Below are 14595 nucleotides of genomic sequence, written 5' to 3' on the forward strand. Positions count from 1 at the left end.
CGAAGGCTTTTTGAACAAGGCCAGGTCCTGGCTGCTTTTATGATCCTCCCAGATGGGTCTGTTCTCTTTATCTCAGCCAACATTTCATTCTCTATCAGTTCATTTCAGGAAATACCAGGCAGCAGCAGGTGTTCGCTTATCACCTCAGTCCATTATATACATGCTTATCACTTTGAGAGAGGGCAGAACAACTTCACTATGGACTTAATGCTTTTTGACATGAGTGACTCTATTTTGAGACATTAGGATCACAAATTATGATATATGAGTTTGCTAGGGCTGTGATATTATTATATATTTCTTATTATATATTGGTCTGCTCCCAGTTTCTGGCACACAGCCCCTAAAACCCTTGGAATCTCTAAAGTGATCAGTGTTTTTCGTAAGCCAGTAGGATGACTCGTGGCTGGAAGCTCCTGGATAACCTCTGCATGTGGGCTGGCTGCCAGGGGAACCAGCCAGTGATTAGAAAATTGGAACTTTCAGCGTATCCCATCACCTCCAGGGAGGGGAGAGGGGCTGAAGTTGAGCTGATCACCAATGGCCAGTGATTTAATCAATCATGACTACATAATGACGCCTCCATAAAAACCCGAAGGGCAGTGTTTGAAGAGCTTATGGGTTGCTGAATACGTGGAGTGTGGCAAGCCCAGCAGGCCTGGAAGCTCCAAGCTCCTTGCCCATACCTTACCCTATGCATCTCTTTCACCTGGCCATTCCTGAGTTATATCCTTTGAAATAAACAGATAATCTAGTAATTAAATTGTTTTCCTGAATGATTTCCTCACTGTAGCAAATGACCAAACCCAAGAAGGGGGTTGTGAGAATCTCTGCTTTATAGCCAAATCGAACAGAAGTTGCCAGTAACCTGGCGATCTAATACTTGTGATTGGCATCCAAAGTGGGGGCAGCCTTGTGGGACTGAGCCCTTCACCTGTGGAGTCTGTGCTCACTCTGGTTAGTGTCTTAATTGAATTGAATTGTACGCTACCTGGCTGGTATCAGAAAATTGGTTGGTATGGGAAAAAATTTGGTGTCAGAAGTGTCAAATATGTCTGACACATTTGGTGTCAGAAGTGTCCTGGAAGTAAAGTGTTGAGAGTATAGAAGGAAAAACATATAGGCTGCCACAACAAAGTAACACAGACTGAGTAGCTTCAACAACAGAAATGTATTTGCTCACCATTCTGGAGGCTGGAAGTCCAAGATCAAGGAGTTGGCAGGTTTGCTTTCCCCTGAGGATTGCAGGTGTCTGTCTTCTCCCTGTGTCCTTCTGTGACCTTCCTTCTGTGCATGCGCATGGAGACAGAGAGAGAGAGATCTCTGGTATCTTTTCCTCTTCTTATAAGATCACCAGTCTTATTGGATTAGGTCCCACCCTTGTGACCTCACTTAACCTTAATTACCTCCTTAAAGGCCCCGTCTCCAAATAATCACATTGAGAGTTAGGGCTTCAAGATACAAATTTGTGGGAGGGGGAGGAGGAGACACGATTCAGTCCATAAAGTCCAAAGAGACAAAGTTTCCAAACCTGGACTTTTCCATATTAGGAGGAGGGGAAAATCTCCCTAAATAGATCTCACCACCCCTCTCCCAGGAGTTAAGGCATTCAAGGTATGGGTGAACCTGATCTAACCCTCCTCCCACCTCCAGTAACTACTAAGAAGGCAGCTTGCTGTTTAGGCTAGAAGTGGAAAAGAGAAGGAAAAGGTGCTGTCCGCAGAGCCTGTGGCCTCAGACCTTCCACTGAGCAGACTTGTACCTGGGGCTCTCAGACCTTGACTTTGGTTTGAAGCCTTGTAGATGGTAGTGTACCAGGTACCTGGCAGAACCAAGCTTAGAGCCTCTCTAATTCAGCATGTACATATCTAGGCCTCAAAGAACTCCATAAATAATTATTAAAGGTCAATGACCAGAAAGAAGTCAAAGGTTACCTGGTATACAAGAAAATAAGTCAAAATGATACACTTGCTCTTTTTACCTACATGCCAATATTTATTTTCCTTTTTCTTTAAAGTCCATTAACTTTACTTAAGAATACATCTTGGTATTGGTCATTCTTGATATTCTCAGATACACAGTGTATTTATTTATTTATTTATTTTGAGATGAAGTCTCGCTCTGTCACCCAGGCTGTAGTGCATTGGCACGATCTTGGCTCACTGCAACCTCCACCTCCTGGGTTTAAACAATTCTCCTGCCTCACCCTCCTGAGTAGCTGGGATTACAGGCACGGATCGCCATGCCTGGCTAATTTTTGTATTTTTAGTAGAGACAGGGTTTCACCCTGTTGGCCAGGCTGGTCTCGAACTCCTGACCTCAAGTGATCTGCCTGCCTCAGCCTCCCAAAGTGCTGGGATTACAAGTGTGAGCCACCATACCAGACCACAAAGTTTTTTAAAATGTTAGGCAGATTCAGATCTTGTTTCTCATTTAAGGGAAGATTTATTGAATTATAGTTTTTTAAAATTTGTTCTATTCCCTTGTTTGGGTTTTCTTCAGGACCTCTTATCATACCTGTGTTGAATCTTCTTTGTCTCTCTTCAATACATCTTGTTTTCTCCTGAATCCTATTAACTTCTTTCTTCATATATTTTTTATTTTTAAAATTCTCCCCCTTTTTATCTTTTTCTTGTCATTATCATTATGTTTTTCAATTGTGATTCTCTTAGGTATTCTTCAATTTTAATATAGTTTTCCCTTAATTTCTTTTTTTTTTTTTTTTTGCAATATTCTGTCACCCTTTTTCTGGGTTTTTCTAATTGTTATTTATATTGTTTTGTGACTTGTATTTTCTTAACATCTTTCAGTTTTCTGTTTTTGAATACTCATTATAATTTTTTAACTGTTTTATACAACTTACTTTTTGGTGCGTTTTCATTATCTGAAAGTTTAACCTACTTCTTGTTCTCTTTTCCTTGAAATAACTTTGTATGAGATTTGACCTAGAAAAAACTGTTCCACTGTTCATTTTTATATAAAGTTAGTTTTGCTGAAGTTTTAGTGAGGCATGTTTCAGGGTAACTTTCCTAATTTAACGGAGCTCTCTCTTCCAGTGTTTTTATGAAGTCTTCAAAATATATGGTGGCTTGCTGGATGACAGCTCCTGCCTCTCATCCCTTTTCTACTTTTTATCTAGACCTTCCCATTCCTTTCTCTATATTCCCCCTGTCTGCTCAATTTAAATTCTGTTCTCAGAATAGTCTCCTTTATGTTGTGCCCTGTCCTGTTAGGGAGCTTGACTGATCAATTTCAAAAGTTCAAGAGGCCCAGGCTGTTTTAGCTCATCTCCAGATTAACCAAGAATGGCCTTGCACTCACCTATTATCGGACTGAGCAGAGTTCCTCACAGTGTCAGCTGCTGTTCTCAGAGTGTTCCACTATACTTTTCATTGAGTACCTATTAGCCATTTTGACATCTCCTGTTCTCAGATTCATTGGATACCCCACTGTTTCTCTTGACCTTCTCTCATCCAGACATGAACTCGGTAAGAACTTGTGGCTGTTGGTAATTTGTATTGTATTGTAGCCACTTGTATTTAAGGATTCATTAGGACACCTAGCTTTGTTGTCTATATGTTTATTTTATTATTTAATTGCTTTGTCCAGTTTTCCGTGGGGATTCAGAGAGATTCAAAAATCGTGTTGTGGCTATCATTACCTTCCCAGAACTCCAAGTTATTATTTTTAGTATGAAGATGCATTCACCATGAAAACCATCATTTTCTCTTAGGATAAAGTCCTAAATGGCTTTCCCTGACTTACCTTCCCAGTTGTACCTTTATTTTTACTTATTATTATTATTAGAGATGAAGTCTTGCTCTGTCATCCAGGCTGGAGTGCTGTGGCCCGATTTCAGTTCACTACAACCTCCACCTCCTGGGTTCAAGTGATTCTCTTACCTCAGCCTCCCAAGTAACTGGGATTGCAGGCACGCACCACCACACCTGGCTAATTTTTGTATTTTTAGTAGAGACGACGCTTTGCCATGTTGGCCAGGCTGGTCTCAAACTCCTGAACCCAGATGATCCACCTGCCTCAGCCTCCCAAAGTGCTGGGATTACAGGCATGACCCACTGCACCCAGCCCCCAATTGTACCTTTAGTCACTCTTACTCTTCCCATCTTCACTAAACTGCAGCAACATTGGCCTCTGTTCTACTGAGATGCCTTCTCTCACACACTCTCCTCTCTCTTGAATAATTTCAGGTATGAGTTTAAATGTTATATCCTTATTTCTATTATATACTTAAAGTATTTACCCTTTGCAGCATTTTTACCTTTGTAATGATTAACTTATTACGGAATTATTTATATCTACTTTAAGTTCTTGTGGGCAGAGCATGTGTGACTTTTTATTCTTTGTTGCATCTTTAGAATTTGGCACAGAGACTCACACATAGTAAGTGCTTCATAAATGAGAGATGGAGGAAAGACAAAGGAGAAAACTATTAACTGAAGACCTACAATAGACCTCTGTGCCCATTATTTATGCCTCATAGCACTATGGCAGTGTAGGCATCCTTAGTCCTAGTTTTCGCATAAATATCTGAGGACCAGAAAGTTTAAGACACACAGCTTATTAGCAATGGAGTCAGGATTAGGATGCAGTGCCTGTCTGGCTCTGAGTCTGTCTTTGGGGCCTCATTCCTGATTGCCTAAGCTTACCTCTAACCCACTCTGGATCAGTGCAGCTGGACATCAACTCAGACACTCCCAACAGTGGATTAGAGGCCCCAGTGTAGCTCCTGACCTGGTCCGAATGGGTTTAAGATATGGGAAAGACAGGGACTTTGGGGGCCCCTCTGTAGGATGGGAGAACTGAGGAATAGAGTAAGAAGGGAAAAACATCGCTTCCACAAAGCCTTCACTGGGTCACTAAGCTGTGAGAAGGACTCAAAAGATGCCCAAGATGAATTCTACCCTTAAGGGGATTGCAGTTTCCTTAGGATGCAGGCTCGACAAGAATAAACCAAAGCACAAACAACAGTAAGCAGGAATACTGTGATCAAATAAGATGTTTTAGGTTACAAATGGAATTGTCCACGAGAGCTGAAGAGGCAGTGGAATTTTGTGGCAAAGGCACGAATTAGGCTGAACATTACACACACATATAATGAAGGGCAGTGGTAGATATGGGGCAGTGATGGCTCTCCAGGTAAGAACTACATGGACAGGTATGGAGATGATGAGAAACCAAGCCAAGGGTCAGTGTGAGAGAGAGTGGGAGAGTCAGGACCAGCCGAGAAGAGTTGACCAACTTGCAGTTTGGTCAACAGTTTAGGGATTTACTTTCCACTGGGTGAGCAGTTGATTTTGTTCGTTTTTGTTTTTTGTTTTTGTTTTTTTGAGATGGAGTCTTGCTCTGTCACCCAGGCTGGAGTGCAGTGGTGCGATCTCGCCTCACTGTAACCTCCACCTCCCGGGTTCAAGCAATTCTCCTGCCTCAGCCTCCCAAGTAGCTGGGATTACAGGTGTGTGCCACCACATCCAGCTAATTTTTTGTATTTTTTGTAGAGACAGGGTTTCACCATGTTAGCCAGGATCTCCTGGCTATCTCCTGACCTCATGATCTGCCTGCCTCGGCCTGCCAAAGTGCTGGGATTACAGGCATGAGCCACTGCACCTGGCCAGAAAGTGCTATTTTCATCAATACTAGTAACAACAACCATTATAGCATCTGGTCACGCAGCAATTATGATATGCAAGCACAGGCCAAGTGCTCGGGGCATGTTGATGCCTTTGCCAGGGTCATGCAGCAAGCTGTATAGACCCCAGGGCATCTCCAGGGGCAGCGGAGGGGGCAGCAGAGAAGTGGAGATGGATGGCCATGGGAGTGCAGGGATGGCGGCCAAACAAGTATAATGTTGATGACACGACCTAGGCTTTCCTGATTCCTCAGGTAGAGATTGTGATGTCCCTGCTTGGAATGTTTTGTCCCCCTCTGTTTGAAACCATCGCTGCCCTGGAGAATTACCACCCACGCACTGGACTGAAGTGGCAGCTGGGACGCATCTTTGCACTCTTCCTGGGAAACCTCTACACGTTTCTCTTGGCCCTGATGGATGATGTCCACCTCAAGGTAAAAACCACAACACCCTCCACCCCACCGCAATTTCTGGTGCCCATAGTATTTTTTTTAATATAATAATTTCATTATATATAATTCGTATTAATTAAATAAATGTAAATTCAGAAAAATAAAATTTAAAAAAAAACTCCTCAGAATCTATGACCCAAAGATGACCATTGTTAACCTTTTCCTATAGTTTTTTACTGTGTTTTTCTCTGTTTGTCTTTTTTCACATCACATACATGTCATTTGATACCTTAATATTTTATCTTCAGCCTTTTCCACACTGTTTCAGAGCTGCCATAAATGATTAACAGCCAAGTAATTGTCCTCTAAGATGCTATGTCATGACTTAACCATTCATCAATGCTCACCACACAATTATGGAGCACCCACAATGGCAGGCCCTGGGGTAGAGCAAACAGGAAGACACAGTCCTGTCCCAAGTGTGTTCACACTCTGGGCCGGGAGACAGACTTCATTACAGCATGCTGTGGGATGTGCTTCAGTAAGAGCAAGCCCAGGGCAGCATGGCAGCGCACAGGAGGAGCTCCACATCCCACCCTGGGGACCTTAGCAGACATTGGAAAAGGCAGAGGGAACAGCTGGGTCAACAGGGAACTGGATGATGGCTGAACAGTGGAGTGGATCAGAAGAGTGAAAAAATTAGAGCAAGGGAGGGCCCGATGATGCTGATGCCCCTCTTCTCCACCCCTTCCCTCCTTGTTATTGAGCTGTAGGAACTTTTTCCTGATGCTAACAGAAAACTGTTCTAAGCAAGGAAGTGACTGAATCTGGCCCTAACCTCTCCTCCCCCCTATCTGTGGCTTCCCTCCTACCCAGGAGACTGCTATACCCTCCTGAGCCTCACATTTCTGCCACAGGGCAAAATTCTCTCTTGCCCCTCTTTCCCCCCTCTCCTCATGTTTGATTAGTTGACTAATCCTCCTTGAGGTTTTGGCCCAGCTGTCACTGCCTCCAGGAAGTCTTTTGTGGCCCCCATTGTGTGATGTGGATGCTCCTTCTCCCAGAGAGAATGTCCCACAGCTCGTATCGGTCTGTTCTGTAATTGCCTGTTCATCTCTGTCATTTACTAGACTCTAATCTTTCTGAGCGAAGCTCCATCTCTCTTGGTCACTCCTGTATTGCCACTACTTTATATGCACAGAAGAAGCACTGAATAAATTATTTTCAAGAGAATAATGAATGACTGGATAGATGCATGAATGGATGACTCAATGCTTGGATGGATGGATGGATGGATGGATGGATGGATGGATGGATGGATGGATGAACAGACAAGTGGATGAATGGAGACAGACAGATGAATGCTGACTTAGCGTAGAAGATAACTTCATGGGAAAGACCCAAGGACTACAGCCTCTCCTGTACATATTGAAAGCCTGAGAAGGGAGTTTCAGAAGGACTCTGTCCAGGGGAGAGCAGAAGCTAGATGGTACGGTTGTGGCATTGCTAGCTTTCATTGTTCTTACGGAAACAGTTGGACCATCCCTGGCTCCTTCCTACCCCACACCTCCATCTTCTGTTCTAGCTTGCTAATGAAGAGACAATAAAGAACATCACTCACTGGACTCTGTTTAACTACTACAACTCTTCTGGTTGGAATGAGAGTGTCCCCCGACCACCCCTGCACCCTGCAGATGTGCCCCGGGGTTCTTGCTGGGAGACAGCTGTGGGCATTGTGAGTAGTTACGCTCTCTGGAAAGGTGACCCCTGTTCTCAGTTCTTTGTTATTCCCTCCTTGATGTTTCCATTTGAGGAATTACCCTGAAAACTTACCAGCTGTTCATCCAGCAAACATTTCATAATCATCTTGGAGGAAATAAAATGACCAAAGCAGATCCTGTGCCCCCTGGGAACTCCAAATCTCTTTTGTGTCTCAAAGGTTGTGATTGGTGTCTGGTAGATATTTTCAATTTTTCCAAAAAAACAGTAAATTATGTCTATTCTACAAATGCAGAGAAAGCTTTGTCCTTCAGTTTTTCGTCCTTCTTCTATGTGCCTCTGTGCAAAACCTGTTTTATTTTCTCTATATATGAAAAAAAGAAAAGAAAAAGAAAAAGAAAAATCTGACTAGCAGGAGGTGAAAAAAGCTAGGCATTGTCTCCAGTGACTGATGGTCACATTTAGTCTTAGTGGGGGCAGCTGGCACTTCAGAATAAGTGGGGAAGCAAGGCCTTTGGGTCCGAGTGATGATGACTACGATGCCTTGGGCATAGCCAATTTAACAGGCAATTTGCATTTGCATACATAATTACTAAGTTTCACAATAGCCTTTTGAGATTGATAGCTTCAAGAGGTTCAGAGATTATTCCAAAGCCATACAATTGGTAATGTGGAGCTGGAACCTAAATTAAGCATTTTCCAGAGCCAGGGGTCGCCTCTCTTCACACACAAAGAATCAGAGGGTCACAGAGACAAAGTCAGGTGGGTGGGAGAGAGTTTATTAGACTCTCAACAAACTCTCAGGGAGGGTGGGAGAAGTGGGCAAGGTCTCCAACCACCCCCTCTTCCTGTGTTCCTCTGCAGGAATTCATGAGGCTGACGGTGTCCGACATGCTGGTAACGTACATCACCATCCTGCTGGGGGACTTCCTACGGGCTTGTTTTGTGCGGTTCATGAACTACTGCTGGTGCTGGGACTTGGAGGCTGGATTTGTAGGTCACCACTTCATGGATATTCTGCACAAAGGAATTTCAACTATCCTCTTTGATACTTATAGCCAGATGCATTCTTGGGCATTTCATTTCTTTGGAGGCTTAATGATGGTCTCTGCTCTGTGGAGTAGTAAAGTGTTTAATTTGTATTTCCTTTAAGGGTCCTATTTGCTTTCATAGGGGAAACTGCTTTTTCCCAATGTAATGAAAAATGTGACCTTCTATTCTAGGAAATGGAGACATTTGGCCTAGGGGAAAGTGGACCACACACTCCAGTACTGAGCTGATGGTTGATAGGGAACTGCACCTGAGCAGCCTCAACTCTCACTATAGGGGCTAAAATCTGACAGTGGAGGCGAATATTTCAGGAAGTCCTGGAACACACCAAGAACACAATAACCATTGGTCCTGTCTTCTGGATGATGCTTTGAGGAACCTCCTTTGACTTGTATTCCCTTATAGCCCTCTTCCCCACCTACCTGGTAAATGTGTGTCATTTCCTCTCTGTAGTGGCCTTCTTTGCTCTGGCAGAACCTCTGGCTCAGGCACCTGTGCTGTACATGTCTCTTCCACAACACCTCACTGGCCCAGCCTGCAGTCACTGGTGTGCATGTAAGGTACCTACCTCTTACCTGAGCTCCTGGTGAGAAGCTCCTTAGGATGTGGACCTATGTATCCCTCATCCTGGCCTGGCCCAGGTAAGGGCCCCAGTAGAGGTTTCTGTCACATTTTTTTTTTCTTTCAGTCACCAGTCTCAGTTTTAAACAAGTCTACTGAGCTCCTCGGCAGCCAGGAAAGCTTCATAATCTTGTCTGAGAACAAAGATGAAAGAACTTTGTGCTCAAAGAGGATGACATCTTTGACAGAAAGACACAATATTACTAAGAGGTCATTGTTCTTAAATTTGTTTGTAAGATCACCACGATTTCCAAATAATACTAAAGTTCATTTGAAAAATAAGCATGTGAGAATATCCAGAAAAAATATTTAAAAAGAAGAAGGCCAGGTATGGTGGCTCACACCTGTAATCCTAGCACTTTGGGAGGCCAAATTAGGAGAATTGCTTGAGTCCAGGAGTTCAAGATCAGCCTGGGCAATTTAGCAAGACCCCATCTCTACAAAAAATAAAAAATTAGCTGGGTGTGGTGGTGCATGCCTGTAATCCCAGCTATTCAGGAGGCTAAGGCAGGAGGATCCCTTGATCCCTTGATCACACCACTGCATTCCAGCCTGGGCAACAGAGTGAGGCCCTGTCTCAAAAAATAAAAAGAAGAATAAAAGGAACTAGACTTACCATAATACTAAAACATATGATAAAGCTATAATAACTAAAACTGGTACTAGAAAATGGACCAACATATAAATGGAACAGAATAGAAAGTCCAGAAATAGATACTATCTATATGGGCCTTTAGTTTATGATAAAGGGAGACTTTCAAACACACTGGGGGGAAAGGATTACATTAAAATATATATAAATTATATAAAAATGTGGGAGACTATATCCCTCATTCATTTCGTCTAGATTAATTTTAGGTGCATCCAAGTCTTAAACATCAAAAAAATAAAAATATAAATTTCTAAAGGAAAGCATGCACAAACTTTGAATCTTGGAGTGAGGAAGATTTGTCTAAGTAGGACATGAAACCCAGTAGATATGTGTTTTTTTTAACATTTTAAAATATTAAAATTTAAATTTTGGGTGCGGGTGCGGTGGCTCACATTGTAGTCCCGGCACTTTGGGAGGCTGAGGTGGGCGGATCACCTGAGGTCAGGAATTCAAGACCATCCTGGCCAGCATGGTGAAACCCCATCTCTACTAAAAATACAAGAATTAGCTGGGCATGGTGTTGCACACCTGTAATCCCAGCTACTTGGGAGGCTGAGGCGGGAGAATCACTTGAACCAGGAGGCAGAAATTGCAGTGAGCCGAGATTGTGCCACTGCACTCCAGCCTGGGTGACAGAGCAAGACTCCGTCTCAATAAATAAGTATCCAAGACTTCACCCCATGGATTTAATGTATGCATGTTTCCTCCTTCCATCCATGCGTGCTGGCCCTTCCTTTGTCTGTTTCCTAACTTCTCATCTCTCCTTCTTGTGTTCTCATTTCCCTTCCCTTTATCTCCATTTCTGGAAAACAAATTGGGATATGGGCTTTAGCATGCTTCATTAGGACCTCCATATCCTCAGTGCTCACAGATTTTATGTTCTTTCAAATATTGGACAAGTCACGAAAACTAAAAATCAGTTAGGCTGAAAATATGAACCAAGCTGGGTGCTTTCCTTTCCATGAAGTGCTCTCAGATTGGAGGAAGAAGAGAAGGAGAAAGAAGAGTTAGAAGGATGATTTGGTTTTTGTTTGTTTTTAAGCTTTCTTTTCTTTTGACTCCTCATTTAATTATTTGCATTTCATTATTTATTAGATTTCTCCTTGATTATAATTTCAAGGTATGTTTCTGATTAAAACGTTGATAAAATGTTCTCTTAGAGGCAAGGGTCTTCCCAAGAACACACTGTCAGCCTGCAAGTCCTGAAAGATAGAAACTCTCACTTTTTTGTTTACTGAAACAGGCATTTTTAAAGTTTCAGCTTTGAGAATGTCAAATTTTTTGTTTAAAAGTTGAAAACATATTAAAGAAATAGAACGCTAAATCTAAGGTTCTTCTCTAGTTACCAGAGCAGGCTCTTTGGGATGGAACGGCCTTGGCTTGGCCAGTTGGTTGGTAGTAGGGTTTGGCTGAATTCACCAAACGTGCTTGTTTTTGTTTTTGTTTTTGTTTTTCTCTCTCTCCCTCCCTCCCTCTCTAGCCTTCATATGCTGAGTTTGATATTAGTGGAAATGTGCTGGGTTTGATCTTCAACCAAGGAATGATCTGGTGAGTTATCCATTTCATCTGGTGATCGCCTCATCCAAGGAGTCAAAAAACTGGAATCCCAGACTTTGCAACTTAACTAGTTGGAAGAGGCTGGATAAGTCATCTTGCCTCTCTGAACTCCCCTCTTTCACATGAAAAATCAAGAGCAGGACTAGATGAGAAGCAAGACAGTTTCTGGCCCACTCATGTGCTACCATAGAAGTAGAGAGAAAGGGAGAGGGGGTGGTGGGGGAGAAAAGGAAAAGGAAGGAAGGCAGGAGAGAAGGAGAAAAGGGAAGAAAAAGGGAAGAAGGAAGAAAGACAAACAAAAGGGAAAAGGAAGGAGTAAAGAAGAGAAGAGGAAAAGAGGAGGAAAGGAAAATAAAGAAGGAAGAAGGGAGAAAAGAAGGAAGAAAAGGTGGAAGGTAAATGAACTATGGAACACCCTCTTCTGAAAAGGGAGTTCAAGGAGGTACATAACTTCAGCCAAAGACTTTCAAGGTGCCAAGGGCTCACTGCAAGCGACTGTCCAATTCTCTTAATTGAAGGACTTCAAATACTCTTCTGAGCAGCAATGCTGTTTTATGGAAACCGAGGAGAAACAGGCAGGAGACCGTAAAATTTGCTAGATGCCTGGGAGCGAGTCAGTGGTAAAATCTTGGCCAGAGCTTAAGCCAGGAATGCTTGGAGTGCCTCCCTCTCCTGAGGACTACATGGTTCTGGCTTGATGATCAATATTCTGGTTAAATGGGAGGCCCCTTACCTGGGAACTTGCCTGGAAAGCAGCTCAGCCTCATGCCCCTAACCCATCCGTCCCATTTCCTTCTATCACCCTTCCCTCATCTTCCCTGCTGTCCAGCCAACCAGGTGTTTGGTTTCTGCCGTTCCAGGATGGGCTCCTTCTATGCTCCAGGCCTGGTGGGCATTAATGTGCTGCGCCTGCTGACCTCCATGTACTTCCAGTGCTGGGCGGTGATGAGCAGCAACGTACCCCATGAACGCGTGTTCAAAGCCTCCCGATCCAACAACTTCTACATGGGCCTCCTGCTGCTGGTGCTCTTCCTCAGCCTCCTGCCGGTGGCCTACACCATCATGTGCCTCCCACCCTCCTTTGACTGCGGGCCGTTCAGGTGCAGAGTCTCAGTTGCACGGGAGCACCTCCCCTCCCGAGGCAGTCTGCTCAGAGGGCCTTGGCCCAGAATTCCAGTTCTGGTTTCATGCCAGCCTGTAAAAGGCCATGGAACTTTGGGTGAATCACTGATGCCATTTAAGAGGGTTTTCTGCCAGGATGGAAATGTTCTGTTGTTCTGTGTCTGCGCTGTTCGTTTCAGTAGCCACCAGCCACCTGTGGCCGTTGAGTGCTTGAAATGAGGAACTGAGAAAATTAATTTCTCATGTATTTTTCTCATTTATTTATTAATTTTTAACTGACACTTGTACATATTTGGGGGTACCTGTGATATTTGGATACATGTATACAAGGTATAATGATCAAATCAGGGTAACTGGGATATCCATCACATCAAACATTTATTTTTTATTTTTTTTTAGACAGAGTCTCACTCTGTCACCCAGGCTGGAGTGCAGTGGTGCCATCTCAGCTTACTGCAACCTCTGCCTCCCGGGTTCAAGCGATTCTCGTGCCTCCGCCTCCCGAGTAGCTGGGACTGCAGGCACACACCACAATGCCCAATTAATTATTGTATTTTTAGTAGAGACGGGGTTTTGCCATGTTGCCCAGCTGGTCTTGAACTCCTGGCCTCAAACAATCCACTTGCCTCTGCCTCCCAAAGTGTTAGGATTACAGGCGTGAGCCACCGTGCCTGGCCTAAACATTTATCTTTTCTTTGTGTTGGGAACTTTGAAATTATACAATAAATTATCGTTAACTGTCATCTCCCTGCTGTGCTATGGAACACTGGGACTTCTTCCCTCTATCTAACTGTATATTTGTATCAGTTAAACAACCATACTTCATCCCTGCTCCTCTCTATACTTCCCAACCTCTGGTCACGTCATTCTACTCTGTACCTCCATGAGATCCACTTTTTTAGCTCCCACATGTGAGTAAGGAAATGCAATATTTGTCTTTCTGTGCTTGGCTTATTTCACTTAATATAATGACTTCCTGTTCCATCCATGTTGCTGCAAATGACAGGATTTCGTTCTTAATTTCAATTAAAATAACCACACATGGCTAATGGCTACCATATTCGACAGCACAGTTCTACCCTTTTAACACATGGATAACTTACTACCTGGGATTACTTTACCATAGGATAAGTAATGGTGGATATTCTGAGGATGAATTACCATACACTTACACGTGCCATTTAAATGTGAAGCAGCTGCAGTGGACTCTTGACAGACCTCAACTGAGCTCTCTACTCTCTAGTGCATTGGCCTGGGGGTTCAAGATATAAGTCAAGCTGGTTAGGAGACTGGATATTGTATAAAAGGACAAATAGTTATGTAAGGAGGTAGATCAAGAGATAATGTGCATCTACTGTTCTCTTTCCAAATGCATGACCTTCTGAAAACAAAGCCCTCTGCCAGCTCCATAAAGAGAGGTTCTGTGGTTAAAGCAGTTTGGGACATACTGCCCCTTCTGTCTGCCATTATCTCACTGAGAAATGCTCAATGCACACTCCTTTGTTAAAGGCTCTGAAGAATCATGCAATAAGGTAACACTTGTAAGCTAGTGTCTCCATCTTTATTGACCACAGAACCCTTTCTGCATGGATCACTCATCCAGGGCTGGAAATAGGGTGAGGCAGGTCAGTGACGCCCTACACTGCACATGAGCAACCCTGAGGGCATTACTTCCTTAAATTGTGCACTCAGGGCCTTACCCGCCTCACTCTAGTCCCAACCCTGCCTACCAATGACGAGAAACACTGTTCCATAAAAGGGTCGTATATGCAAAACAGCCCCTAAATGCCCAAAGAGCCTAGAATCCAAAGGAGGAAGGAGACAAATGCAGTTTG

At 43.4% G+C, this 14595-nt stretch overlaps 1 protein-coding gene across 1 annotated transcript in view; it reads left to right on the forward strand.

Annotated features, from left to right (window-relative positions):
• The window catches only part of TMC2 (transmembrane channel like 2), a 106161-nt gene that overhangs the window by 70514 nt on the left and 21052 nt on the right, over nt 1–14595 (forward strand). Inside the window, exons 12-16 of the mRNA XM_003273425.3 lie at nt 5902–6081; nt 7625–7774; nt 8623–8751; nt 11562–11629; nt 12499–12738. Coding sequence (XP_003273473.2) covers nt 5902–6081; nt 7625–7774; nt 8623–8751; nt 11562–11629; nt 12499–12738 — 767 coding nt within the window. The remainder of the gene's footprint in view (nt 1–5901; nt 6082–7624; nt 7775–8622; nt 8752–11561; nt 11630–12498; nt 12739–14595) is intronic.

Source organism: Nomascus leucogenys, chromosome 13 (assembly GCF_006542625.1).
Source record: "Nomascus leucogenys isolate Asia chromosome 13, Asia_NLE_v1, whole genome shotgun sequence".
NCBI classification, from domain to species: Eukaryota; Metazoa; Chordata; class Mammalia; order Primates; family Hylobatidae; genus Nomascus; species Nomascus leucogenys.